Raw genomic sequence first — 25,785 nt, 5'->3', positions numbered from 1 at the left:
TAAAACACAGCCCTGAGGCACTCCAGTGCTGAGTGAGATGGAGGGGGAGACTTGTTTTCCCACCCTCACTGATTGGGGTCTGTCTGTGAGGAAGTTGAGGATCCACTGACACAGTGATGAGCTGAGTCCTAGATCCGTCAACTTGGTGAAAAGCTTAGAGGGAATTATTGTGTTGAATGCTGAACTGTAGTCCACGAACAGCATCCTAACATAATTCCTTCTGCCAGTGTCCAGGTGACTCAGGGATGTGTGGAGCAGGTGACATATGGCATCGTCTGTGGAACGATTAGTCCGGTAAGCAAACTGAAATGAGTCGATGGTGGCAGGAAGTGAAGAAGTGATGTGATCTCTCATCAGTCTTTCAAAACACTTCATTACAATTGAAGTCAGTGCTACTGGATGGTAGTCATTGTGGCAAGCGGGCTGTTGTTTCTTTGGAACAGGGACAATGATGGACTGTTTGAAGCACGTGGGAACCACAGCTTGGGCCAGGGAAAGGTTGAAGATCTCCGTGAACACCGGTGCTAGCTGGTCAGCGCAGGCTCTCAGGACCCGGCCAGGGATTGCATCTGGTCCTGCTGCCTTCCTGGTGTTCACCCTCCTGAAGGTGTTCCTCACGGCATGCTCTGTGATGATGAATGCATTGTCTTCACTGGTGCACTCCGAGCGTGCGCAACCATTTGTTGTTTTAATGAGTGGGAATGGTGCTTGTACTTGAAAGAATTTTCAGTGTCTTTAATAAAAATACCAAATCAGGCACACATCAAAGCAGGATCATAAATGTAAAAACCAGGTTTCAATCTAATACTATACGGGGTTATGTAAGCTCCATCATATATAAACATAAATTATCAGATCTCAGCTAGATTTGTGTAAGCTGCATAATATGTAAACAAATGATCTGATCTCAATTATCAGATCTATCTGCAAAATATATTAGATAAGAGTGCAAGTACGGTAACTTTTTTATTATTATTATTATTATTATTATTTTGCTTTTGTTTGGATGTAAACTTCGGTAAAATACACACATAACCATTACATGATGAAAGAAAAATACAGGTGCTGTAACAGAGCCAGAGAACATACGCATTACTGATTTCCTGTTACCTTTTTCTTTTTTTCTTTTTCTTTTTAAGCGGACGTAGCATAAGAGAGCGCAAATCCGCTTTGGCTGCTCATTGGTCGAGAAATATGGAATCAGATGACGTAGTGGTTCCGGGTTTCTAGGTCCCAACAAAAGGTAACTTTCGGTCATTTGTGAAAGAGCGGCACACGGCTGACCGGGCTTTCTTCAGCTGAAGGTAAGAACGCTGTCAGCCTGCCAATACAGCATGGTATCACTCTCTAGCTGACCGCTGTAATCTCATTAGAGCCTTTATCCGTTAGTTAATATGTACTGCTAATATTGAGCAGGTTTAAGCGACAGCAGCTAACGTTAATCAACTTGCCAGTGAGACGCGCCGTGCCAGCAATGTGCGGCGGCTTTTTGTCATCATTTCGTCTGCCATGCCGCTCCTGACCCATTGTCGTTTCAGTGCTAGATAAGGAGGTCAGATTTGCTTCCCAGCTCGCCTTATTTTGAAGCACACCAATTATGTAAAGGGAGCAAGAAAGGCGCTTTAATTTTAATTACAGCTCGTATTGTTTTTCATGGTGTTTTAGCGTAACGTGTTACAAGTGGAAACTGCAAACCCCAGCTACAACTTTAGCATTTCCCGGTATTAAACTGTCGCTTTTGTTAGCAATACCTGCCCTAAACGGATATGCAGTGTTTGGCTTTTTACCGTTAGATAACGTGTTTATCACTCACAACTAGATATAGACGTGTGAGGAGATTTGCATCGAACCACTCACTCCCGTATTCCCGTGTAAAATGATTTGAATTTGCTTTTATTCAATTCCACCCGAGAGAGAGAGGAAAAACTGTTTTAAGCTAGTGGTCCATGGCTTTTCCATCACCATCCCCACGTCCTGTCATCACACAGGAATGTTTTCAGGGTATTTTTATTTTCACAGTAAGAGCCCAGAAAAAGATCCTGACATATAAATATTTCTTTCTCCGCCGCTTTGATTCATCTGTGGGTGTACTGTCATTCTTTAAGATGTATGGACAGATGTGACGTACACTGAGGATATGATTCACGGAAATGATTCACGATGAAGAGTGTGAGCTTTCAGGATTGGGAAAGCCAGTTACGTGGTTTGACCTTCTCTTTCCATAAATGTCTTAATGTAGCTAAGTACACAGTGTTCTCTTATTTGCAGGTAACCGGTGTCTGTCTTGTGCCATGAAGACACTTTCCACTTAATAGCTGACTGCCGTAGGCTACAATTACTTTGTCACGTGCTAAACGGGTTCAGCACGTGACGTTTAGCCACAGAGCAAACATGTGGATATTGACTACATTTTGCAATTATGAGACACAATTTGTTTTAACTACTTTACCGTCTCTGCACTCTGAGGATATCAGCAGGCTGAGCTTGCTCTATAGTGACCCTTCCCTGACCACCAAGTGGGGTGAGCCTAAAGAGTATTGTCATTGGTTGTCTGCAGCACAATCCTCATTGGACAGTAGCCAGTCTGGTCAGAGTGACCACATCTCCGCACTACTTCATCCCTCCATGACCTTTCAGTTGACCTGTTGTTTAAAAGCAGGCAGGTGTTTGAGTGCAGCAGAGGACATTATAAGGAGCTGAGCACTGAAAACGTTCAGACATACAGAGGCGGTTTGGTACGCAGCGAGGAGGTGGTGAGGCTGTGGATAATTGCCGTGTGTAGTGCAGTCTTCCTGTCTGTAAGAAGAGGTAGCACAGTGGTGGAACGGTTTAGATAAGCCTCAGATACTGATGGTTAATAGTTCACTTTTTATTTCCAATCTAGTGTTTTGTCAGAGTTCCTTTAAGCAAGAAGTCAACCACCAGACAAACTTAGTTAACCAGCCATCTTCCCTTTTGTGACATCTCTTGGCATGCGATAGATATTTGGGTGAAAATCAACTTTCTTGCTTTTGACTTTTAACCTGAGTTATTTAAGTGATCTCACAGGCAGCTGATGAATGAACTGTATCAATTGACTGTATTGTGTTTTTTGTTTTTCTTTTCTGTCTCAACTTTAGCTTAAGCATTTTGTGGACCAAATATTTACATGCTACAACTGTGGGACTCTTAAGAGTTTAAGAGCTTTTTTTTCCCCTCTTCCCGTCCAACACAATTCTCTTGACGCACCTCAAACATCTTTGGGGCCACCAAGCTTGAAAGTTTTCTGATAACCTACTGCTCAGCTCCCTTCCAGAAAAAAGCATGGGTCTTCAGTCAGACTCTGTCCTCCAATCTATCCTCCTTTTTCCAATCCACCTTATCATATGGCTGTACTCAATAGTCTCATTCCTGCCTTGGTACTACCTCACCGGAGCTGGCCAAGGAAAAGCTCTGTCCAAGAGGATAAAAGCCCGTTCCAAATCAGGATGTGCCGAGGGACCATACCGCTCCGTGGACCAATTTGATTCCCTGGCCAGGGAAGACTTCCCAGGCAAGGACACACTCGATAAGCTGTTCAAGCATGCTGTGCAGCGCTTCGGTGAAGCTGATTGTCTAGGAACCCGAGAGATTCTGAGCGAAGAGAACGAGACTCAGCCCAACGGCAAAGTTTTTAAAAAGGTAAGGTTGCTTAGAGTTTACTGCTCTGTTGACAAATGCGTAAGTGATCAGAGATGTTCGGTGTTATTTATGTGACCCTTTCTCCTTTTAGCTGATCCTGGGGGAGTACAAATGGTTATCCTACAATGAACTCGACTCCATAGTCAGTGAGTTTGGCAGTGGATTGGCGGCTTTGGGGCAGCAACCCAAAAGCACTATTGCAGTCTTCTGTGAAACCAGGGCAGAGTGGATGATCACTGCTCAGGCATGCTTCAGACACAATTTCCCACGTAAGTATATCTCAGCGCGTTCAATCCAAGGTTTTGGGGTCAGATAGCGTGAATGCTGTGTTAAGTGTTTCATAATTTAATTATCTCACTCACTGAGATCCTTTTTTAAACAATATTATTATTGCAGTGGTGACGTTCTACGCCACACTGGGGGAGGAGGCGATTGCTTTTGGACTGAATGAGACGGGTGTTTCACATTTGGTCACCAACGTGGAGCTCCTTGAGACTAAGCTGAAAGTGAGTTAATCCTTTACAGCACATGGTCCAACCACCACTCCTAAGAACAAGAGAAGCAGTGATATGATTATTCTCATGAGACGTCTTTGTTTACCATCTAACAGCCTCAATTATCATCACATGATTATAATTTAAGATGTAGCAAATTGTTAACATTAAAGTTTGGAAAGCCCAGAATAATGTTTTTGTCCACAGCTTCATGGATGAAATAAGGAACACAGAATTGATTTGTTAAAGCATTTTTTTTTTAAAGATGCATTTACTGGCTTTCTGTTACAAAGAAAATCCCAAAGGACTATCACTTTTTAAAAAATGTTATTTATAGAAGGAAATCTTGTACTTGGGCATCCTCCTGTAACATTTTTACTCTTTGCTTTTTCTGCATAGACTGTACTGCCACAGATCCCCAACCTGAAGCATGTGATTTATGTGGATGACAAGAAAATGAACACAGAAGGCTACCCAGCAGGGCTTTCCATCCGCAGCATGCAGTCCGTACGAGAGATGGGCAGGCAGCCGGAGAATGGTGTGTATTTCTGACTCACTCTGGTTGTGCTTTTTGTCCTATTTCAGGCACAGTACAAGACGGTAACGCTTTCCTTTGTTCTACAGTGGCTAGGGCAATTGTTGAGCCCCGGCCATCCGATCTGGCCGTTGTGATGTACACCAGCGGTTCCACAGGCAGACCCAAAGGAGTTGTCATTGTCCACAGTAACCTAATTGCAGGAATGACAGGCCAGTGTGAACGCATCCCTGGGCTCGGGTGAGTTGCAGCAATGGCTGATTTGTTGTATTTTAGTAAGGCTACTTGGAGATGTGAAGAAATCTAAGAAAAAAAGAAAGTTTAAGTTCAAATTGGAACTAAGGAAGTGCAGTCAAAGATCCTCAGTGTAAACATTGGAAAGAGGAACTGAAAATGTCTACTAATCGTTGGTCCTAACCAAGACTTTCAATGATTCTACTGTGGCAGGCCTAATGATACCTACATAGCCTATCTGCCCCTGGCTCATGTTCTGGAAATGACAGCTGAAATCTCCTGTGTCACATATGGTTGTCGGATTGGCTATTCGTCCCCACAGACACTGTCAGACCAGGTAAGCAGCACCGACGCCAGGTTGCATTGTTTCTGTCACTGTAGTCTATATTTTAATTGACTCTTAGTGGTGTTTCTGTTAATATTTAGATGAAAAGTCTGGTTTATTTCAAGCTGTTGTTTTTCACAGTTTAAGTGGCCATTGTGACGATTGCGTGCCGTGGCATCGGTCCACACTTTATCTACATTGTAAAGATTTGAGGAAACGAGAGTTCACAAAACCAGATGTGAATCGTGTTTATCATGGCGAACAGTAGCTCTCCAAAAAAGCAGCTTTTTATATTTATTTTTTTAATCTTACTTAAAGGAGATGCCTAACTTAGCCCACTGGAAGCTTTGCTAACTGCGCAACAAGTCGGTTGGAAATGATGAGAAACACTTTAATAATGTCTGGTTTTATTAAAACTTGAGGCATGAGTTTGTCCACAAAAGTGTGACTTGATCTTGCCTTTGTCGATTAGATTCTGTAGTCTGTGGCCACATTAGTCACATCAGTGGGAAGCAGGGCAGATTGAGGAGGAGTTACATTACAAAAGTTGGACAATATTTCAATTTTTATTTTTTTCCTTCTCCTTAGTCTACCAGGATAAAGAAGGGAAGTAAAGGAGATTGCTCTGTGCTCAGGCCCACACTGATGGCAGCTGTGCCAGTAAGAACCTTGTTTTTTATTTATCCTGTTTGTGTCTTTCTTTATTTTATTTTGTTTGTCAACTGGTGTCTAAATAACTCCTATATGTTTGGTCCAAAAAGGAAATCATGGATCGCATCAACAAGAACGTGATGAGCAAAGTGCAGGAAATGGGTTTTGTTCAGAAGATGCTGTTTACACTGGGCTACAATTATAAACTGGAGCAGATCAGGAGGGGCTATGACGCACCACTCTGCAATGCGTAAGAAGCATCCTATGCGTTCCTGTGACCCTTGCACTAAAACATGATTGGCTTGTTTAACTTAAAATCAAAACACTGCGTGATCTCTCTTTGCAGCTTGTTGTTCCGGAAAGTAAAGAAACTGCTGGGTGGGCGAGTGAGGATGATGCTGTCTGGAGGAGCCCCCCTGTCCCCGGCCACTCAGAGATTTATGAATGTGTGTTTTTGCTGTCCAGTGGGCCAGGGCTACGGCCTCACTGAGACCTGTGGAGCAGGCACTATCACAGAGGGTAAGATAACATTTTGAGTGCCCAAAATAATGACAGATGAGTTCAAATTTAGGCATTATTTAATTTAAAAGAAACAAATCCTGACTTACAGTTTTATTTTAAGTTGGATTAACTAAAGTGCCTCAGTTCCCTAGTGATTTGCTGACTGGAAGCAGTCATTATTGTAGTGAGCCTGGCCAATAGTCACACAGGATAAACAAATACCTCAGGATAGAAGCAGATGGGCCTAAATTGAAAATAATGTTTAAATGACTGTTCTTAAGAAATGTTTTTCATTTTACAGTTGAAGACATCAGCACTGGTCGTGTTGGAGCTCCTCTGATTTGCTGTGAGATTAGACTCAGGGACTGGGCTGAAGGTATGTTTGGGGGGGAAAACATGCCGGGACACGCTTTTGCAGAATGGAAAGATCTCCATTGCAGCGTAATCATGTGTTTTTTATTTTCACTCAGGTGGCTACACCAGTAAAGACAAGCCAAATCCAAGAGGGGAGATCTTGATCGGTGGCCCCAATGTAACCATGGGCTACTACAGGAGTGAAGGCAACAATCAGGACTTCTTTGTGGATGAAAATGGTCAGAGATGGTTCTGCACCGGAGATGTAGGAGAGGTTTACCCAGATGGCTGTCTACAAATTGTTGGTGTGTATATTTCTTTTTCTGGGTGGGGATGGGATGCTACTGTGAATGATACGTATTGTATAAAGCCCTTTGAGTGCTTAAGTAGAGGTTTTTTTTGTTTTTTTTTTAAGTGCTATATAAAAATCAGTCCATTTATCATTTACTTTTTCTCATTAAGACCGCAAGAAAGATTTGGTGAAACTGCAGGCTGGAGAGTACGTGTCTCTCGGTAAAGTGGAATCTGCTCTGAAAAACTGCCCTCTTATAGACAACATCTGTGCTTATGCAAACAGGTGAGTGACCTACTTTTTTATTTATTTATTCAGGGAAAGTTAAAATGGTAGGAGATGCAATTTAGAGGCAAAGTTTTTCCATATCCTAATATATGATTTACATCTGGATCAACGAGTATAATGGCAGATTATAAACGATATGGGGAAACAGCTGAATGAATTTGCAGATGGTGACCTTTCCACGAGCTGTTTACAGTTCAAACATCATATTCAACTGCTGCAGGCGTCTGTGTTTTTACTCTAAACTTAAGAACACGAGTGCTTCTTGAAATATTTTTTCATTCTTCACGTTTGACTTTGGAGAAAAATTACATTATAGCGATCAGTCATAGATTCATATCAGTTTCATATGCATGATAGGCCAGCTGAAGTTTTGTGCTAATAAACACTGACTAAACACAGATTTGCATATGACGGGTACAAACAAATATTATTTCACGAGATACTTGCATAAAGTTAGAATTACAGAAAATGTTATTCAGGGTTTCTTATCAGTTGATGCAAATGAACCAGGAAATGAAATAAAAGATAAAGGTACTAGTAAACAACCCAGATGACATTTCCATGAAATGTTTACTTGTACGTATGGTATATTCATCAGCTACAGGCTGTTTCTATTTGTACTATACATGATTGCGTATCTATAGAAATGTCTTTCACTTATCTCACACTTGGGATTTGAGATGATGATCTCCATTTGAAAATGTGAATGACACTTTATCATCAGTTTAATAAATGCAGTACATAATGCAGTATATGGACAAAAGAATTGGGCCACACCTTGCAATCATTGTTTTCTGTTCTTAGCCAAATGCATATACAACCAAGCACCTAGCCATGCGATCTGCCTTTGCAAACATCCGTGAAAGAGTGGGTCATTGTAAAGAGTTCACTGAATGTGAGTGTGGTGCTGTAATAGGACAAAGTTAGTGTGGGACATTTTTTCCCTACTAGATATTCTACAGTTGACTGTAAATGTATTATTGGAACCACAGCAACTCGGAGCATGTAAAGTTGCAGAGCAGGGTTTTATAAAGTCATCAACGATCTGCTGATTCAATAACTGCAGAGTTTCAAACATCAGCATAAACGCTGTGCACGGGGAGCTTCACGGTGTGGGTTTGCATGGCTGAGCAGCTCTTGTAGGTCATCCAGCACTTTTGTCCATGTAATGTATTTTAGCATATCGAATTAAGCAAGCTAAGGTTTAATTCATTGGGTAGGTGTTTTGTGTTTGTTTCTTTTTTGTTTTTTTAAATTATTATTTTGTTTTTTCTGACCAAATACAGTGTTAAGCAAGTGTTTATTTCTGGGCTCTTAATATAAACATAATGTGCAGGAAAACATTTTTCAACCTAAATTTAGTCCAGTCTGTTAAACATGTGTGTACTGTTCTAATTATGCAGGCAGGTTTAGTTCCGCTTCTGAAAAGGGGCACCCGGTTTAGCTACAGCAGTACTGACGTGTTGTCAGAACAGTTTAAACATGGTATATTGCATAATATTACACAGAGATGGTTACTCAGGATATCCCAGCAGTAGCAGTATTTCTCAACGTTGCCAGCACTTGCTTGTGTCTCACAGCTCCACTCCTTGAATTCTTTTCTCCTTTTATCATTCCACATCACTCAGCACCGCTCCTGCAGTCATTCTTTGCCTTTTTTTTTTTTTTTTTTTTTTTTTTTTTTCCCTGTGCTTATTATACCTTCATGTTTACACTTTAAATCATTTCCAGTCTCAGTTCTTCTCCAAGCTCCAATAAAATCAAATTGTTACTGTTCATACATAATTACCTGACAGGCTTTTGCGCCTACGCACTTGAACTGACAGCTTTCAGTGTGAACACCCAAACCGTCATGAAATTCTTCCCACTTCAGATGTGTCACCTGCACTCCGGCTGACATGAGAACTCCAAGTGACGTTTAAGTGTCTTAATGACGACTGAATCAACAAATGTAGCGCTCACTTCGACTTCAGCTGATATCGGAACAATTAAATATGGCACTTAATTAGACTGAAGTGATTACGGCTGCAACTTGAATTAATTATTTTGTCTGTAGTTGTTCAGTGGTGGGCATGCGACGTAATGTTGAACAGTTTCTAAACTTTTTTTTGTTTGTTTTAAATTGTGTGCCCTTGCAGTGATCAGAACTATGTGATCAGCTTCGTGGTTCCCAATCAGAAAAAGCTCACAGAACTGGCCAAACAGAGGAGCATAGAGGGGACATGGGAGGAGATCTGCACTAATCCTGAAATGGAAAGCGAGGTCCTGAAGGCGATCAAGGAGGTCGCCACTAACAGTAAGTCTTTTCACAGCATTGCGATAACAGAAGCTTTGCAAGTTTTGCTTTCATCCATACTTTGTCCAAACGTGCCTGAACATCACTTTCCTTCCTTGTAGTTAAACTCCAGAGATTTGAGATTCCAGTGAAGGTGCATCTGAGTCCAGAGCCGTGGACGCCTGAAACGGGCCTAGTCACAGATGCATTCAAGTTGAAGAGGAAAGAGCTGAAGAACCACTATCTCCATCACATAGAGAGAATGTATGGGAGGAAGTAACTTCCAGCAGGCCCACACCACCCAGGAGTTACTGCTTTCACCATAACCACGATTTTGATGTGCAAATATTCCTCTGGTTACAAAGCTGTAGTTTATTTGTGTTCCACAGCTTCACAGAGAAAAGCGTAAGCTATAAATAGTTGTAGCCGTTTATCCGTGTGCGTGAATGTGTGAGAAGTTGTTTGTAAGAGATGCACCAAAGTGTCAGTTTTTGTTATTAGAAGGGTGAAAGGCTATTGCAGCTCTCAACTGCCATCCATTGGAAATTGCTGGGACTCTTATTTGTAGCTGTTAGAAACGGCACCTTCGGTCCACATGTTGCTTAAGTCTTGCTGCTGCTTTCATTGAAAATGTTTCAAAAAATAAAGGAAAAAAATGCGACCATGATCACAGAGGCATGTCATGCTGTTTTGTAAAGTTGGAGTACTGATGTTAAGGTGCCTTCAGTCTGCAGTTCTCATGTAGTCGAGCAGAGGTGGTAGCTAGACAGTAAAAAAGAAAAGTTACAAAAAAGGCTGAATGCCGTGTTTACTTGAAAGGAAAAATACTCCCCACCGCAGACACATCGACACGATCAAGAGCATTTACAGTCGTTTGTCCGTGTCTGTGTATTTAGCTTTGATTTTGTTTCTTACCTGTTTTATTTATGCTTTAATGTTATTTTAATGGTTTGTTAAGAAAGGAAGACCAAAATGTGTTGGCCTAAATGACTCAGGAAGACGGACAAATGTTTTAATATATGAAGTTGTCAAATGTGGGGTATAGAAACATTTTGACAAATGTTTGTAGGCACCTTATTAAAAAAAACACAATTAACTACTAAACTGCTTAGCCTTTATTGTCACAACTGGCATACTGTAATACTGTGCGTACTTTACCTCAGTTAATAGGTTATTGTACGATTTGGTATAAAGGATCCTCTGAACTCAGTTTTAATGTGTTTTCTATGTATTTTTCCAAATACTATCATGTTGGTGGATTTGCATTGTTAAAAGTTTTAAGTACACAGACGATGGCAGTCACTTTAGTTGTTTGGTGAACCTACGTGTATTTATTACTCCCATCATTGCAGTCACATGCCATGTTCGACATTTCAAGAATAAACACCTTTTCGTACTCAGTGTTGTATGACACTTTATTTTATTACAAAACTGAATATACAAATGCAATATTGATTATTATTAAGGTGATCACTGCTGAAGCCTTTGTACACTTCAGGGGAAAGCAGAGCCTCAGCTATTCCAGTCTTGAAAGCGGAAACAGTCGCTAGCGATCTTCCACACGGGCTGATCGTTGTTGGGTGAAGCCTGAGCTGTTAGGAGAAAGTTCTGGTTGAAAAAACGCTGTTTGTTCCCTTCAAACTTGACTATGCCACCGGTCACCACAAGCAGTGTTGTCTGGCCTTGGGTTGCTTGCTCTGTGAGTGAGGAGAAGTTAGTTATTTTCTAAAGCAGCAACAGAAGAATAAAGGTTTACATTCACATTTTAATGAGACAATATGATTAATGGGGATCAATTTAATAGTTCAAATGTGAGTTTGGGATTGACCCACTGACCGTGCACAGGCTGGCAATCCAGTGTTTGAACCTGGAACTCGCTGGATGGCAGTGACTCAAAAAACTCGCCCAGGGCTTCCTGTCCTGACACCGCATTTCCGTTCCACACCAAGGTAGCCTTGTCCAGGTAGAGCCGGATTAAGTTCTAGCACATGGGAGCCAGACAATGGTGAACATTAACAGCAACAGTGCCATCAGCCTGTAGCAGAGCACCATGCTCATTAGCTCTAGTGAAACTGAAAGGTTGTGATCTTTAAAATGAAAACTATCACTTTAAGAACAAGACTGCTTTCACTGCAGAGGAGCTGTGGGTTAGTGGGGAGCTCATAGTTGAATCCACTTTAATAAATTTACATCACAGGCCCAAATAAGGAAGTCTTCACAATATCTCTTACTTAGAAGATTTTAAAGCTAAGTTTCAACATGCTATAACCTACACTCATTGGCCACATTATTAGGTACTTATTCAAGCTGGAGCCCAACCGATGTACTGACCAATATATCAGGACTTATAATGGCCAAAAGATGAAAAACGTAAAAGATGAAACACCCAGAAGAGCATCTGTGAATGCATTCAAACCTTGAAGCAGATTGGCTACAGCAGCAGAAGACCACAGGCTGTCACTCCTGTCAGCTAAGAACAGGAAGCGGAGACTACAATTCACATGTGCTAACTAAAGTTGACAAAATACAGAAGACTAGAAAATGTTGCCTGATCTGATGATTTTTGCTTTCTGCTGCAACATTTGGCAGGGTCTGAATTTGGTGTAAACAAAGTGATAGCACAGATCTATCCTTGTATCAACAGTTAAGGATGGTGGAGGTGTGATGGCGTAGGTCAGTGATTCTTAAAGTGTGGGCTGCCCCACCCCCGGCAGGCCACAAAAGGTACTGCAGGTAGGCTGCAGTAATAACAGAAATTCAGTTTGTAATTACTCACAAGTATGTACACTTAAACATTTATATACATTTATACATTTATCTGAAACAGAAATTAAAATTGGTAACTGGAGGTGGTTAGTTTGTGATATTACTCATTACTTTAACTTAAACTCTGTATTGAAGGAGTGGGTCACACATTGGCCTTAACACTTTTCATACGACTGCACAACATTAGCAATTTATAGCTAATGTGGTTTGTGTTTTTGGAATAACATTTTCAATGAAATACGTCATTTTCGTTTGGTCTTTAACATTTATATTGGAGTTTAAGATTTTTTGGGACATTTTCTTAGTACATGGCTCCTTTGTACCAGCTGTTTAAATGTCACATCTTAGCTGACGTTGCTGACCATACGCATCCCCTTGTGACCACAGTGTAGTCATCTTCTGATGACTACTACAAGCTCTTCCATCACATTGCAAAGCTCAGGCCGTCTCAGACTGGTTTCTTGAACATGACAATGAATTCACTGTAGTAAAATGGCCTCCGGTCATTAGATCACAATCCAACTTGGCCTTTCAAAGTGGAACAGGAGTTACATCATGGATATGCAGCTGACAAATCTGTGACGCTGTCAAGTCCACAAGCACCAAAATCACTTTGTTGAATCTTTGCCATGAAGATTTAAGACGGGACTGAAGGAAAAAGAGAGGCGCAACTAGAAATGTGTGCCTAATGGAATGACCGGTGTTCCAGATCTACTGGCGTTTAGATCTACTGGCGTTGGTCGAACAGATGTGTGGCAGACTTGCGTTTCAGGAGCTCCTACCGACAAACCAGCAAAAAAAAACGCCAAATGTGTCACCTGTGACACTTGTGAGGTTGTCTCAAACACACTCCGTCAGTCTTGATGCTGTTGAACAACAAAATGTTTAAAAATGTGGCGAGTTTACCTGGTGATATCCTCATGCGCGACGCGATCGCGAAAACAGCAAGCAATTAACACCACGCCGATGTTGTTCACGGGACAGCAAGAGTAAACGATCGGGAGACTCTTGTCGTCGTTATCGTTCCCCTCGCACGGTTTATTTCTCCGGTTTCAGCGTTTTTGCTTCACAACTACAGCGAGCAGTTTACTTTGTGCACTAACATGGAGTCGAGTCAACCAGCGCCACCTCTGGCCAAGTGCCCCAGCCTACAGCCAGATCAACCTGTGACACACATCTGCAGCACGTTTGAATTCGTGTCATGCACAACACATTTGTACCTTTCAATTGTGTCTGTTTGTGGGTCATGCAAATAAACCTTTGAAATGAATGAAATGATATCATATATTCCTTATTGGCCTACATTTGTACAAAATTCCAAATTATATACACAAAGTCATAGAAATCACCACTCCAATTGGTCATCATGATTTTGATATTCTCTTTTTCCATAACAATGAAATACACCTTGGACAAATATGACAAATCAATATTTAATTAGTGTTGTCACATCACATCCTGTAAGCAGAGTCTGCCTGTGTCTTTTCCCTGGAAATTAATATTTCCAGCCAATATAGGCAATCCATCAACATGGCTGGGGAGTTGGTAGTTATATACAATCTGTATAAGTGTGGTTAATCTAATGAAGATTTGTAAGGAGATGGCAGTTACTGTGAATTCACAGCAGTTACACAGTGATTAGTAATAAACAGCCAGTGAGAGTGAGTGGATTTAAGAAAGTCAGTGACTCAGGTGTGTCGCTTGGTTTGTCATCTGTTTGTGAGACTGGAGGAGACGTAGAAATCTTTTGTTTTAAATCTTAGTTAGGAAGGTTCCTGTTTGAAAACAAGCACTTTTTGTGAGAAATGCAAGAAGTACATCTGCAGAAAGCACACAGTTACATTCTGTCCATCATGTGGACAAAATCGAAAATGTTGAGCATTGAAAAACTGAGAAAGTTGGGCAAGTTCAAAAGCCAAATTGTTCCTAAAATAGTTATGTAAAGTCTAACAGTTGTATGTCTGTGTTCTACATGTTTATCTAATGGGAAATAAAGTTGCTATTGTTTTATTGCAGTTTTTGGATAATTCTGAGTGGATTTACACAGTACGGATCTAAATGACCCGCAACAAAATCAATGTCAATTGTGTGTTCTTCAACTTAATACAAGGGTTAATTTCCAAAACTTCCATATGATCTTCAATTTGTAGCAGATCCACTATCACACAGCAGCTGGAGCAGTTTCAAATGGAGGTCAGTCCTAGTGATGTGACATTCTGTATCGAGGCTTCGAAGCTTGTGTCGAGTAATTGAGGGGGCGTTTCCGCGATGCGCGTAACGAGGCTTGCTTCATTTATGGGAGGAGACGTCCGAAGCCTCGCTGCCCGGCTGTACCACGTGACTGGTTCAGGAAATGGTTCGAACTTTGCCGCGAGCTATGACAGAGATACAAACCCCTCAGACTTCATTCAAAATGTGGGTGTTTGATGGAGAGTTGCTGTTAGTGAGAGTTTGGAGACCGTTTGGAGGTTTATAAGAGTGAGGAGAGAAAGTCAGGAGAGAATAGCGCCAGCTAAGAAGAGGAGGATGTCCTCCCCTGTGTGGGAACATTTTGATCTTATTCCTCCCAACAAGGTAAATTTCTACAGAAGATGTATTTTCATAATACTGATGGTGCAATACAATTTATGTTAAGCTGTCTTGACTTTTGTACAAGGTGAAGTGTTTGCTATGTGCCAGGGAGCTGGGATATAACAACAACACCTCATCCACGCTTAGGTACTACAGAGCTTTGCATGAGAATAAGGGGAACACCGATTGTGGGGCAAGACCAGGTGAGCCATCAAATGCAATGATAATATAGCATGCAGTAATGTTACTAAATGATATAACAATATTATACAACTGTAATAAGTTACGTGTGTGATATTTATATTTGTGCTTTGTTCTCCTGAGGAAAGACAATAAAGACAATCTCAAATAGATGAAGACCTGGTTAGCATGGTGATTGAGGACTCCCAGCCATTTAGCATTGTGGAGGACAAAGGATTTAAAAGATTTGTTAAATCATTAAATCCTAGCTATGTTCTCCCCACTAAAAAGTAGGGGTGCAACGATACACAAAATTCACGGTTCGGTTCGGTTCGATACTTTGGTGTCACGGTTCGATATTTTTTCGATACAAAAAAAAATGTTCATGCCTTTTTAATTTAGTCATTTATTAAAATTATAAATATATATTTTAACACAAAAGTACAGTTTTTAAATTTAACCCTAACCCTTGTGCGTGTTGTTTTTTAGCTCGTCATATTGCAGCCACAGAAATTCTTTTGTCCATGAAACCATAAAGCTGCACTTTCTTTTTGCCTTATAGTCTGATTTGTCATAACTTCTCCGTTTTGTGGTAAGCTTTTCTTTGGCTGTCACTTCTTCACCCTGACCTGTCTTATTTGGCTCAGCAGAACTAAAATATATATCTGTCTGTGAAGGTTCTCAATCATCCAGGTCATCGTAGTGAAATATATATCCTGCCGCACTCACATAAGCTCAGCGATTCTCTGCGCGATCAACCTCTCACATGTTTAAGCTGCGGGAGATTTCACTTGTCATGTTTGCATAGTAAGCTAACAATTAATAAGACGATGTCAGAGGAATTGGTGCACAAATTATCATCACTCACAGATCAGTGCTGTCGCTCTCTATACACAGTTCGCGCAATTGCAAAGTGAAAGCAAAAAAACAAGCGCAAATTCAAACACGATTTCAATATGTCACATATTGACAGTGGCTCACCCAATGACATAATTACCCAGCTACATTTCTGAAAGAATGCAAAAGCATTGACATATATTTTTCCTTCCTACAATAGCCCGACAGGCAGGGGAGAGATAGCCCCGGGACGTCGGGCTAGCGATATTGCGAGCCCTGTATCTGATTGAGGAATCACTCATCTTTGGAAAAGAGAGTTTATTACAGAGAAATGTCTCTTTCCAAAATAAAAGCTATACTATCCGCTTCTTCTGGGCTATATTCTCAGCAGCATATTAAACATATCAGGTCTCCATAAGGAGAATCCTGTGCTAACAGCTGTCTAAATGACTCGGCTAAAGTTTGTAGCATGCATGCTTGTTCTTTTTGTCTTTGCACTAGGATGATGTCGGTGTAAATGTGCAGTCATATTCGTTGTGTTCCCACTAGTGCTTTCAGGTTAATCTCGTTGAAATAACCTTAACGCCACAACACGGCAAATCTCCGTTAACGAGCTACCCTATACAGAGGGGCTAGACGGCCAACACGTTAACGAGCTAACTGCGCTAACACACTAGCTCCCACCCATGTAATTGAGCATTGCATGGCACATCCAACATACTGTTTTACTTTAGTCCATGACTCGCTTACCTTCAGGGTCATACGTCACATGAAAACCAAAATAATTCCAAACGCCAGATCTGAATGAGGGTGGGGAGGTCCACTTCTGTCTCGCTAGCTTGCCCTGCGCTCTTCCTTCTGACCATGCTGTCTGTGTTGAGTGCTCAGTGAATCTGCGTTCGACTACTCCGCCTAGGCTGCACTCTCGAGCCTAGGCGGAGTAGTCAAATGCAGATTCACTGAGCGCTCAACACAGACAGCATCGTCAGAAGGAAAGTTGATAAAATAAATTACAAATTTTGTATTGTTCTTTTTTTTTCTCCCCTTTGGTTTTCTTTCTTTCTCTCCTCCTCTTTCTTTCATTCTTTCCCCCTGTCCTATCCCACAGTCATGTCTGTCCCGTTTGCAACTGAAAATAAAATAAATTCATAATTATAATAAAGGTCAATCAAATGGACCAATATGATGATCCACTTAAAATAAATCCTCTTGGCATCTTTCTTGGCCTCAAGACAACAATTCTGATGGCTATAGATCCAAACGGGACACAAAAAAAAAAAAAAAAAAAAAAAAATTGAAAAAAAAAAAAATTGAAAAAAAAATTGTATTGTTCGATACATATGCGTACCGAACCGAAAGCACTGTATCGAACGGTTCAATATCGATACGAATATCGTTGCACCCCTACTAAAAAGGTCATAAAAGCAGTGAAAATTTAGTTTTTACAGAATAAAATGTGAACAGGCAGGACTGAGGCCTCAGTCTGTAGCTGTCCATACCTCAACGTTACAAAAGCACAACTACTGTCCACACCCCAACCACACCTCACCTCACAGTAAATGATCATTTCCATTTTAAGCATTTCCAAATAATCATTTTCCATACTGCCAGTATAAATATACACAGTATACTGCCATCACTACAATATAGATGTTTTACACACTGTTTTATACACTTTTGTTGTTGACATTTACAGGCTGTGTGCAAAAGGCCACACTCTTCAAATTCATGCCAACTAATATTTTTACGTCCAGTAGGTGTCCTACTAGAGCAAATGAAGCTTCAAGAAGCTTTGCGCTGGGATGAACCAATTGGATGAAAAGCTTCAGTGCTTCATGAAGCTTCATCTGCCCATCACTAGTCAGTCCACTACTACCATAGCCTACTACTAGATTAACTTGTGACACATCTGCACCTGCTGCTATGATCACATTGAGTAGAGGCTGAGTGGCTGCACTTACCCCTGGTACATCCAAATCTACCCACAAACATGTTGAAAGATGCAATGCCAGCAATGTGGATTGTCAACACTGAAAACAATCAGTAAGCAAAGACAACAGGGATAAATTTTTTCTGTTTTAGCACCCACAACATTTGTAGTCGCCTTCTGCACAGGGGAAGTCCACACACACCGTGTGGTACCACTTTCCACAGAAGGTGCATTCAATCTGCAAGATTGAATGAGATTGTCAGAGTCATTGTCTGACTGTTTATTACTAATCACTGTGTAACTGCTGTACATTCACAGTAACTGCCATCTCCTTACAAATGTTTATTAGATTAACCACACTTATGCAGACTGTATATCACAACCAACTCTGAAATGTTCGTTTGCAGAGGGAAGACACAGGCAGACTATGCTAACGACATGTGATGTTACAACACTGGTGAAATATTAGTGTGTCATATATTTGTTCACGGCATTTTTCTTATGGGCAAAAGTATTGATATCAGGATGGTGATTCTTATGATTATGTGTATGTCATTTGGCATTTTGTACAAATGTAGGCTGATAATAAATACATGATATCATTTCATTCATTTCAATGGTTTATTTGCATGACGCACAAACAGACACAATTGAAAGGTACAAATGTGTTGTGCATGACACGAATTCAAACGTGGTGCAGATGTGTGTCACAGGTTGATCTGGCTGTAGGCTGTGGCACTTGGCCAGAGGTGGCGCTGGTTGACTCGACTCCATGTTAGTGCACAAAGCAAACTGCTCGCTTTAGTTGTGAAGCAAAAACGCTGAAACCGGAGAAATAAACCGTGCGAGGGGAACGATAACGACGACAAGAGTCTCCCGATCGTTTACTCTTGCTGTCCCGTGAACAACATCGGCGTGGTGTTAATTGTTTGCTGTTTTCGCGGTCGCGCATGAGGATATCACCAGGTAAACTCGCCACATTTTTAAACATTTTGTTGTTCAACAGCATCAAGACTGACGGAGTGTGTTTGAGATAACCTCACAAGTGTCACAGGTGACACATTTGCCGTTTTTTTGCTGGTTTGTCGGTAGGAGCTCCTGAAACACAAGACTGCCACACATCTGTTCGACCAACGCCAGTTGATCTAAACGCCAGTAGATCTGGAACAACGGCACTTTCGGGCCACCGTATGTAGTTTGGTCTTACAAATTAATTTAAGTTAAATTACAGAAACAAAACTCACCCGCCTCTTCTTATCCATACAGTCGTAATAAATGTTGACAAATTCTTCTGAATATCTGCATGACTGGTCGGCATGAGTCCTGAAATCCTGAAGAGATAACTACGTATTACTCAAAGCTGGACACGGTGATTTAACGTGTGTTTTTTTTGGAAACGGCATGGAAAAGCTTACCAGGGTGGTTGCCATATGAACAGATAAATTATTGGAAACAACTCAAAACAAAAATATTACAAAAAGACCGAGAAAACGTCACAATTCAAACTTCTTTTCTTCTCTTGTTATTCCTTTAGCAACCAACACATATCTATCACACTGGGTATTACTTCCTCGGGGCACCAACTCTGCCTACCAAAATAAGATGTCAGTACAATCTTTCAGACTCATTTAAGCTTCTCTCTTCCGAGTTCCACTTTCATGTCGTGTTTTTTACATTTTAAGGAAACAATAGTGGTAGTAAATGTTGACTGTGTGGATAATAACGCGGAAGTGGCGTGGCAAAGTCAGTACCATTTTGGTGATGGAGTTTTAGTTTGAAAAGAAAAGGTCGACCAGCGCGGAAAGAGAACTCATAATTTCCTGAGTCATTGCTTCTGTGGTTTATTAAACGAAATAACTAAAGAGTATCCTCAGTAAGCTTTAATATATTTATTTGGACATTTAGCTATATTTTAAGAATGGAGGGGTCTGTGTCCAATGTGGAGGTGTGTAACTTTGCTTACACGGGGCAGTTTGAGAAATTAAAACAGTGCATCCTGTCAGATAAAACGCTTGCCTGCAAAACAGACCAGGTAAGAACACATGACCCACCAGTACAGCCTGCGGGAATTCGTTTTTCCCTACAGTAAATCGGAATAATAATTTTCTTTTTAAAGCAACACAACTTTCTGTGATTTCAGGACCGGAGAACCGCGCTGCACTGGGCTTGTTCTGCTGGACACACCGATATTGTGGAGTTTCTTCTTGACATGGGAGTTGAAGTGAACCTGCAAGATGATGTAAGTTTATTTGTGGGTACATTAATTCTTTCCTTCTGTAGACTTTTCCCTATAAGGTGCCATGTGACCATTAATACAAGAGATATACTGATGAACACATTGTTTCAGAATGATGCCACTGATGTCTGTGTTTTGTTTTTCGCTCTCAGGCTTCGTGGACCCCTTTGCACATTGCAGCATCTGCAGGCAGAGAAGACATCGTGAGATCTCTGATATCCAAAGGAGCTCAGCTCAACTCAGTTAATCAAAATGGATGCACCCCTCTGCACTACGCCGCCTCCAAAGACCGATATGAGGTAACATCCACAGGTTGCAGTATTAGTCCTCCATACTTCTGCAGTCAGTTAATACAGTTGTGTTATCTCCCCGTTTAGTTCAGTGGTGCTTTGTTTCTGCACATAATTAATTATATAGTGTTGTGCAAAAGAGTTTGGACATTTGTCTGCTTTTTCCACTTATCTTCGGTCCAGTTCTTATACCTCACAAATTTCAGAGAAGTATTTTTTCCATATAAGCCACATAACACTAACCTATGAATCATTCAAACAAACAAAAAAAGACACCTAACTCAAGGAATGAGCCAGTGTTGGCTGCACATAACAGACGAATTAGCAAAGAACTAATTTTAAATAGTATCTTTAGGCACTTTGTTACTAGCAGCTTGTCATGAAAACACAATTCATTCCCATTTCTTTAGTTAAATCTACAATAATGCCAGAGATAAAAAAAAAAAAAAAGATTAAGAGGCATAAAATGTCTTGTACGCCAAAAACATGGCAAACCTCACCACGGTGTGCAGTATGTCCTTTAAATGAAAGTGGACAAGTGGACGACAAAAGAAGTGGCAGGCAATCTACAACAAATGCAACAATATATTTAAGTCATTTTCTCAAAAAATAGGAAAAATCAAGGAAAGACCTGACATAGAACCTGAGAAGATGCATCTCGCACTTCTGTTGACCCATCTGCTGTTCACTGAAGCCTCAGAAATGGTCTCAGCTGAAGGTTGGCTATCAAGAAGCCATTCTTAAGGAAGGAAAATAGGGACAAAAGGCTCAAGTATGACAAATTACACAAGAACTGGACTGAAATCGGTGGCAACACATCTGATGGAGTGATGAATTTAAATGTGAAACTTTTGGTTAAAATTGTTGTCAGTGGTGTAGCTCAGGGGAGAAGTACAGCTGTGAGTGTCTTCTAGTGATGGGCAAAGCACAGCTGTGTGAAGTAGTGAAACATTTGAAGCAGCTGTGCCAGGATTGTACTGAGGTTTCAAAACAATTTCCACAGTGACACCCACTGGCCACTTTTACTATTGTCATGTCTTGATGATGTCTACTCTGTGAACACACAACAAACGTGTTTTGCACAGTTCTAAATAAAGCTATAAGTTATACCAGGCTAACAATAAGTATGACCAGCGCATGATTTGGAGAAATCCTCATTGACCAAAGCGAGAAAAACTTTGAGACTGATGAAGCATGTCTCACGCATGTACACACGTGTTAATATATTAAAGACTCTGCATTTAGTTATTTATTTTTATTTATTTTTAATACAAATTACCTCCTCAGCCTTGGAAAAACTACAATTAAACAGTACACTTCTTGTGGGTATATATTGGTATATTTTGTTTTGTTCTTTTTACTTTTTTCCAAGATGTGCTGTTTATTCAAATGTTTACATCATTGCTCCAAATACATTAGTGCATCATGTGCCCTTGGAACAAATGCATCAGTGAGGTATGTATTTTTTTTGACTTCTACAGTGCCATCAGTAATTACACTGTGAATACTGTGGGTGACACTAAACCTGGCTGTGGTTGCTGTTGCCACTCCTGGTGCTGCAGATGACTCTTAAGCTTTTTTACCCACAACCTTAAAAGCCTGATAGGGTATTTTCAGATTTATACTGTAGGCATAAAGGGGTAGAACTGGTGCCCGCTGGTATTTCCATAGTTTGCGATGTCATCAGTTTTTGTTCTACACTTAGACACAGTGGGTAAGCCCCTGAAAGCTGAAGTGAAACACACCAAGACTTCAGTCAGCTATGGCCATGTGATCTGAGCTAATGCGTCCTAAGCATTTTGAAAAAAGATAATTATGCAAAGTAGGACTTTTCAGGGCCCAGTTTACCCGACATTAGTACAATAACACTGGCTCTCAATATAGTAATAATCATTAGGAATGATTGCATATTAATTCAAATTAATTGTTTATCTGTTGCTGTTATTTATTTATTTATTTTTTCAAATTTTGCCCTCGCTTCCTGCAGGTGGGCCCTGTAATATGCTACAGGTGGGGTGCTGAATGGTGGGTTACACCGGTGGGTTTCTTGTTCTCTACACAAGCTCTACTGGTGCTTCACACACAAATATAGAAAGTGCAACAGAACACAGGAAAGGGGGATAAATGCACTTCAATAGAGTAAGCATGGCAGGAGGCCAGCTTGAGACTGGGGCATCCATGGGGGAGGCAGGTGTTGGACCCTACAGCACACCTTTATTCTGTGGCTTGCCTTTGCTGGAATGTCTAAAAGCCCTCCTCTTCTTATTAAGATAATTTTCATTACATTTTTTTTCTTTCTTCCCGTATAGTATGACTAATGTACCTTTGTCTGCTGCTTTTACTTTCCTCACATCAAGATAAACAGCAATCCCATCACCTACACCCACAACCGTCTTGCTGTTTCTTGTTATCTTTTTTTTTTTCTTATTACCCCTGTGTTACCACCCCTTTATTATCGCTGCGCCCTATACACACAGGGCTTGGCTTATGAGTAACCACTCTCTGTCACCTATAAGTCACGCCCTGTACACGCAACAGGTTATTAAATTTTTGAAACATGTTCTCATCCAGGGTACCAGGATTCGATTGTGCCTTTTCGTCTTTTCTTAGATCAGCATAAAGTTTTCTCTTTAGAATGAAACTTGTAGATATGAGCTTTAGTACTTTTAAGGAAACCCTGTAGGAATAAGTAAAATATAATTATAGGTTGCTTATACTTCTCAAATGTGCAAAACAAAACAGCTTTTCTTTAACAATAAACTTGTTGTGCTGAATATTTGTCTCCCCCTTGTGGCACATAGAGGTATTACAAAGATACCGTCAACACGTGCTTGTAATGTGTTCCCGCTGTGTTCACTGCTTATGTACAGTTTTCAGTTAGACTCTAACCTTTCCTCTGGACATGTAATGAAGTTTTATTTCCGTATTTGTTTTTATCTGGAGTATTAGAAGGTTTTACTGAACATTTCTTATTTGTTCTGAACCATCATCACTAATACATCAATACATCCCGTCTTGCTCTCTGAGAAGGATCCCTTGGATATAAGAAAAGATGATTTGTCAGCTTTATTTAAAAACAAAAAAAACCAAAAAAAAAATCACTATCTGCAGCTTTATTTTTAAGATGACAAGAATGTTTTATTCAATATAACTGATAATAATATAACAATAAAAGGACATAGCTATCTCAAAAATCGTGGCATTGTTGTAGCATGTATGCTGCAGTACCTATATCATTGCTAATATTACAAAGATTTAATAAAGACCTATGTATATATGGGAGACTTGAGATGGTGGGAAACGGGGTCCAACACACTGCAACAATCAAGATGCATTTTTTTTGTTAAATCAAATGTGCATATAAAAGATCATGAAACTGAATTTTTTCATCGTCTTCTCTCACAAGGACTTGGACATGGCATGAATGGATTTCATTGTACATTTACAGGATTTTATTTCAACCACAGGTTTCTTTTCCCAGTCAGGATTGTCCTAACTTTCAGTCTCACTTCCTAACGTGAAACTTCCACATGACTGTGGTAACCAAAATGACGAGATCTGAAAATGGGTATTTCATAGAAACTAGAAATAACTGGATGTAAAAGTGTGGTTTTCAGCTTGTGAATGAAACATGGTTACCTCTTTGCAGATTGCCCTGCTGCTGTTGGAAAATGGAGCAGACCCCAATGCTACTGACAAGCTGGACTCTACGCCTCTTCACAGAGCATCTGCCAAGGGCAACTACCGGCTCATCCAGCTGCTTCTCAAACAGAGTGCATCAACAAATATTCAGGACTCACAGGGCAACACGCCTCTGTATGATTACATATATGTCACATGCAATTTTTTTTAACATCATGCAATATGAATACAAAGATGAACTCTAATTATACCTAAAAATAAAATGTTTTCTTACTTATCCTAGCAGTACTAGAAGTTATCATCCACATTACATTAGCTATACAGTGTGATTAGCATTGGGGGGGGGAGGCATTTCTGTATTTATAGTTATGCATTGATTTTTATTTTTTTCTTCTCCCAGCCATCTTGCATGCGATGAGGAGCGTGTTGAAGCAGCCAAGTTGCTGGTGGAACATGGAGCGAGCATTTACATTGAGAACAAGGAGGAGAAGACCCCGCTCCAGATAGCAAAGGGCAGTCTTGGGAACATACTCCGTCAGATCGTGGAGGGATGATGCTTTATCTGACCGACGCGTCTTGTTCCAGCTCAAATCCCCACCACCAACCGCCAAGTTACATTCTAAGATTTCCCATCCCGCTCAGTCCTCCTTAAGCGGTCCGTGTGGAAGATGAGATGATGGACTCAGATGGTGCTTTGAGACTGCACAGATCTTATTTGTTGTCTGAGCACAGGTTTTCAAACCCCACAGGCTATTTTCTATTAAATTTGAATTGTAATGTAAAACATGAAGTTCAACCTGTTAATAAATGTGATGTTCATGAATGACGTACTGCTGCCTTTAGTAATTTAAGCTATTATTGCACAAAATATTGTGAATGTTTCCTACATTTTTGTTCTTTTTATTATTAGCTTATACCCAGGTTCCTTAAAGACTAACTGAAAATATTGTTGCCTACCTGCAACAGTATTAACCTCTCACCTGGTGATGGTGACATATAGGTGTGGCAACAGTGCAACAGAGCTTTATCTGACCACACCCCAAAACCCTGGACATTAAGAATCCTAAGCAAACCGTTTTTGGACTTCTCAGATTTCAGATTAACTGAATAACAAATAAAAAGTTGTGCAGCTTCATTGTTTTTAAGCTAAATCTTAAATAATGCGTACCTTTGAATGTAGCATGTCAACCTGACAACTTCCCAGCACAACAGCTATTTAAATCCTGCAGTACTCATGCAATATGTTATATGTTATTTATAATACTGCCAATACAAGGAACAGTGAGTGGAAAACAGAAGTGGCCAGGTTTTCCCTATTGACGTAGTGCTGCAAAGCGTTTGTTTCTTGTTCCCTGTTCCACATGTTGAGATTATGGCCCACATTTTTATTAGCGGAAGTTTTCAGCCTTCTTTTCTATAGTCTGCCTTTTACTCAATGGCTGTGAAGGAAGCAGCAAAGGGTGTCTTCATTATGACAGGCTGTCGACACTGAAGTGGAAAATTTCCCCCACAAGCAAAGCAGGTTTTTGTGGAACATGACTGAAACTACCACAAAGGAAAATAAAGCTAGAATAAGCATGAAACTGCTGGGAAGGCAACTCTCACTTGTGACTCAGCTCAAAAAAACAAATGGATAAGTTGATGGAAGCCAAATGATTGCTGGAGAAAACGGAAAGAAGCAGGGGTGTTCACCAACATCTTCAACCTCTCCCTGAGGCAGTCAG

At 40.5% G+C, this 25,785-nt stretch overlaps 3 protein-coding genes across 6 annotated transcripts; 2 read left to right on the top strand and 1 right to left on the bottom strand.

Annotated features, from left to right (window-relative positions):
- The first annotated feature begins 1,175 nt into the window (after positions 1-1,175).
- Positions 1,176-11,010, top strand: acsl4a (acyl-CoA synthetase long chain family member 4a). Its single transcript, XM_004541146.5, has 15 exons — positions 1,176-1,304; positions 3,120-3,660; positions 3,752-3,929; positions 4,057-4,166; positions 4,554-4,692; positions 4,779-4,929; positions 5,137-5,260; positions 5,837-5,908; positions 6,010-6,149; positions 6,246-6,418; positions 6,702-6,776; positions 6,871-7,059; positions 7,217-7,331; positions 9,473-9,630; positions 9,732-11,010. The coding sequence occupies exons 2-15, from the start codon at positions 3,304-3,306 to the stop codon at positions 9,887-9,889; spliced, it is 2,139 nt and encodes a 712-aa protein (XP_004541203.1). The 5' UTR covers positions 1,176-1,304; positions 3,120-3,303; the 3' UTR covers positions 9,890-11,010.
- On the bottom strand, positions 11,007-19,478 carry nxt2 (nuclear transport factor 2-like export factor 2). The gene is made up of 4 exons (XM_012924710.3): positions 19,309-19,478; positions 19,138-19,224; positions 11,446-11,590; positions 11,007-11,306 (listed from the first exon to the last, which is right to left on the bottom strand). Exons 1-4 carry the CDS (start codon positions 19,321-19,323, stop codon positions 11,122-11,124), a joined length of 432 nt encoding a protein of 143 aa, XP_012780164.1. The 5' UTR covers positions 19,324-19,478; the 3' UTR covers positions 11,007-11,121.
- psmd10 (proteasome 26S subunit, non-ATPase 10) lies at positions 18,684-24,887 on the top strand. 4 transcript variants are annotated; one of them, XM_014412098.3, is made up of 7 exons: positions 18,684-18,859; positions 18,986-19,081; positions 20,034-20,132; positions 20,282-20,428; positions 22,407-22,457; positions 24,069-24,235; positions 24,462-24,887. In XM_014412098.3, the coding sequence occupies exons 3-7, from the start codon at positions 20,103-20,105 to the stop codon at positions 24,613-24,615; spliced, it is 549 nt and encodes a 182-aa protein (XP_014267584.1). In that variant the 5' UTR covers positions 18,684-18,859; positions 18,986-19,081; positions 20,034-20,102; the 3' UTR covers positions 24,616-24,887. The 4 variants fall into 4 exon arrangements, with proteins under 4 accessions (XP_014267584.1, XP_076747441.1, XP_014267582.1 ...); XM_076891326.1 differs by lacking the exon at positions 18,986-19,081; XM_014412096.4 differs by lacking the exons at positions 18,684-18,859; positions 18,986-19,081 and adding an exon at positions 19,660-19,925.
- Positions 24,888-25,785: the final 898 nt, after the last annotated feature.

The sequence above is a fragment of the Maylandia zebra genome, linkage group LG2, assembly GCF_041146795.1.
Source record: "Maylandia zebra isolate NMK-2024a linkage group LG2, Mzebra_GT3a, whole genome shotgun sequence".
Taxonomy (NCBI): domain Eukaryota; kingdom Metazoa; phylum Chordata; class Actinopteri; order Cichliformes; family Cichlidae; genus Maylandia; species Maylandia zebra.
This window is presented reverse-complemented; position numbering and strand designations above follow the sequence as displayed.

Excerpts from the sequence above, each read along its gene's own strand:
- acsl4a (XM_004541146.5), top strand. The coding sequence starts at position 3,304 with ATGGGTCTTCAGTCAGACTCTGTCCTCCAATCTATCCTCCTTTTTCCA. Across the intron at positions 4,930-5,136 it reads GAACGCATCCCTGGGCTCGG|GCCTAATGATACCTACATAG; the intron begins GTGAGTTGCAGC and ends CTACTGTGGCAG. Across the intron at positions 7,060-7,216 it reads TGGCTGTCTACAAATTGTTG|ACCGCAAGAAAGATTTGGTG; the intron begins GTGTGTATATTT and ends TTTCTCATTAAG.
- nxt2 (XM_012924710.3), bottom strand. Across the intron at positions 11,591-19,137 it reads GTATGGATAAGAAGAGGCGG|AACTTAATCCGGCTCTACCT; the intron begins GTGAGTTTTGTT and ends CCCATGTGCTAG. Across the intron at positions 11,307-11,445 it reads GGATTGCCAGCCTGTGCACG|AGCAAGCAACCCAAGGCCAG; the intron begins GTCAGTGGGTCA and ends CCTCACTCACAG.
- psmd10 (XM_014412096.4), top strand. The coding sequence starts at position 19,812 with ATGGAGGGGTCTGTGTCCAATGTGGAGGTGTGTAACTTTGCTTACACG. Across the intron at positions 19,926-20,033 it reads TTGCCTGCAAAACAGACCAG|GACCGGAGAACCGCGCTGCA; the intron begins GTAAGAACACAT and ends CTGTGATTTCAG. Across the intron at positions 22,458-24,068 it reads CTGAATGGTGGGTTACACCG|ATTGCCCTGCTGCTGTTGGA; the intron begins GTGGGTTTCTTG and ends ACCTCTTTGCAG.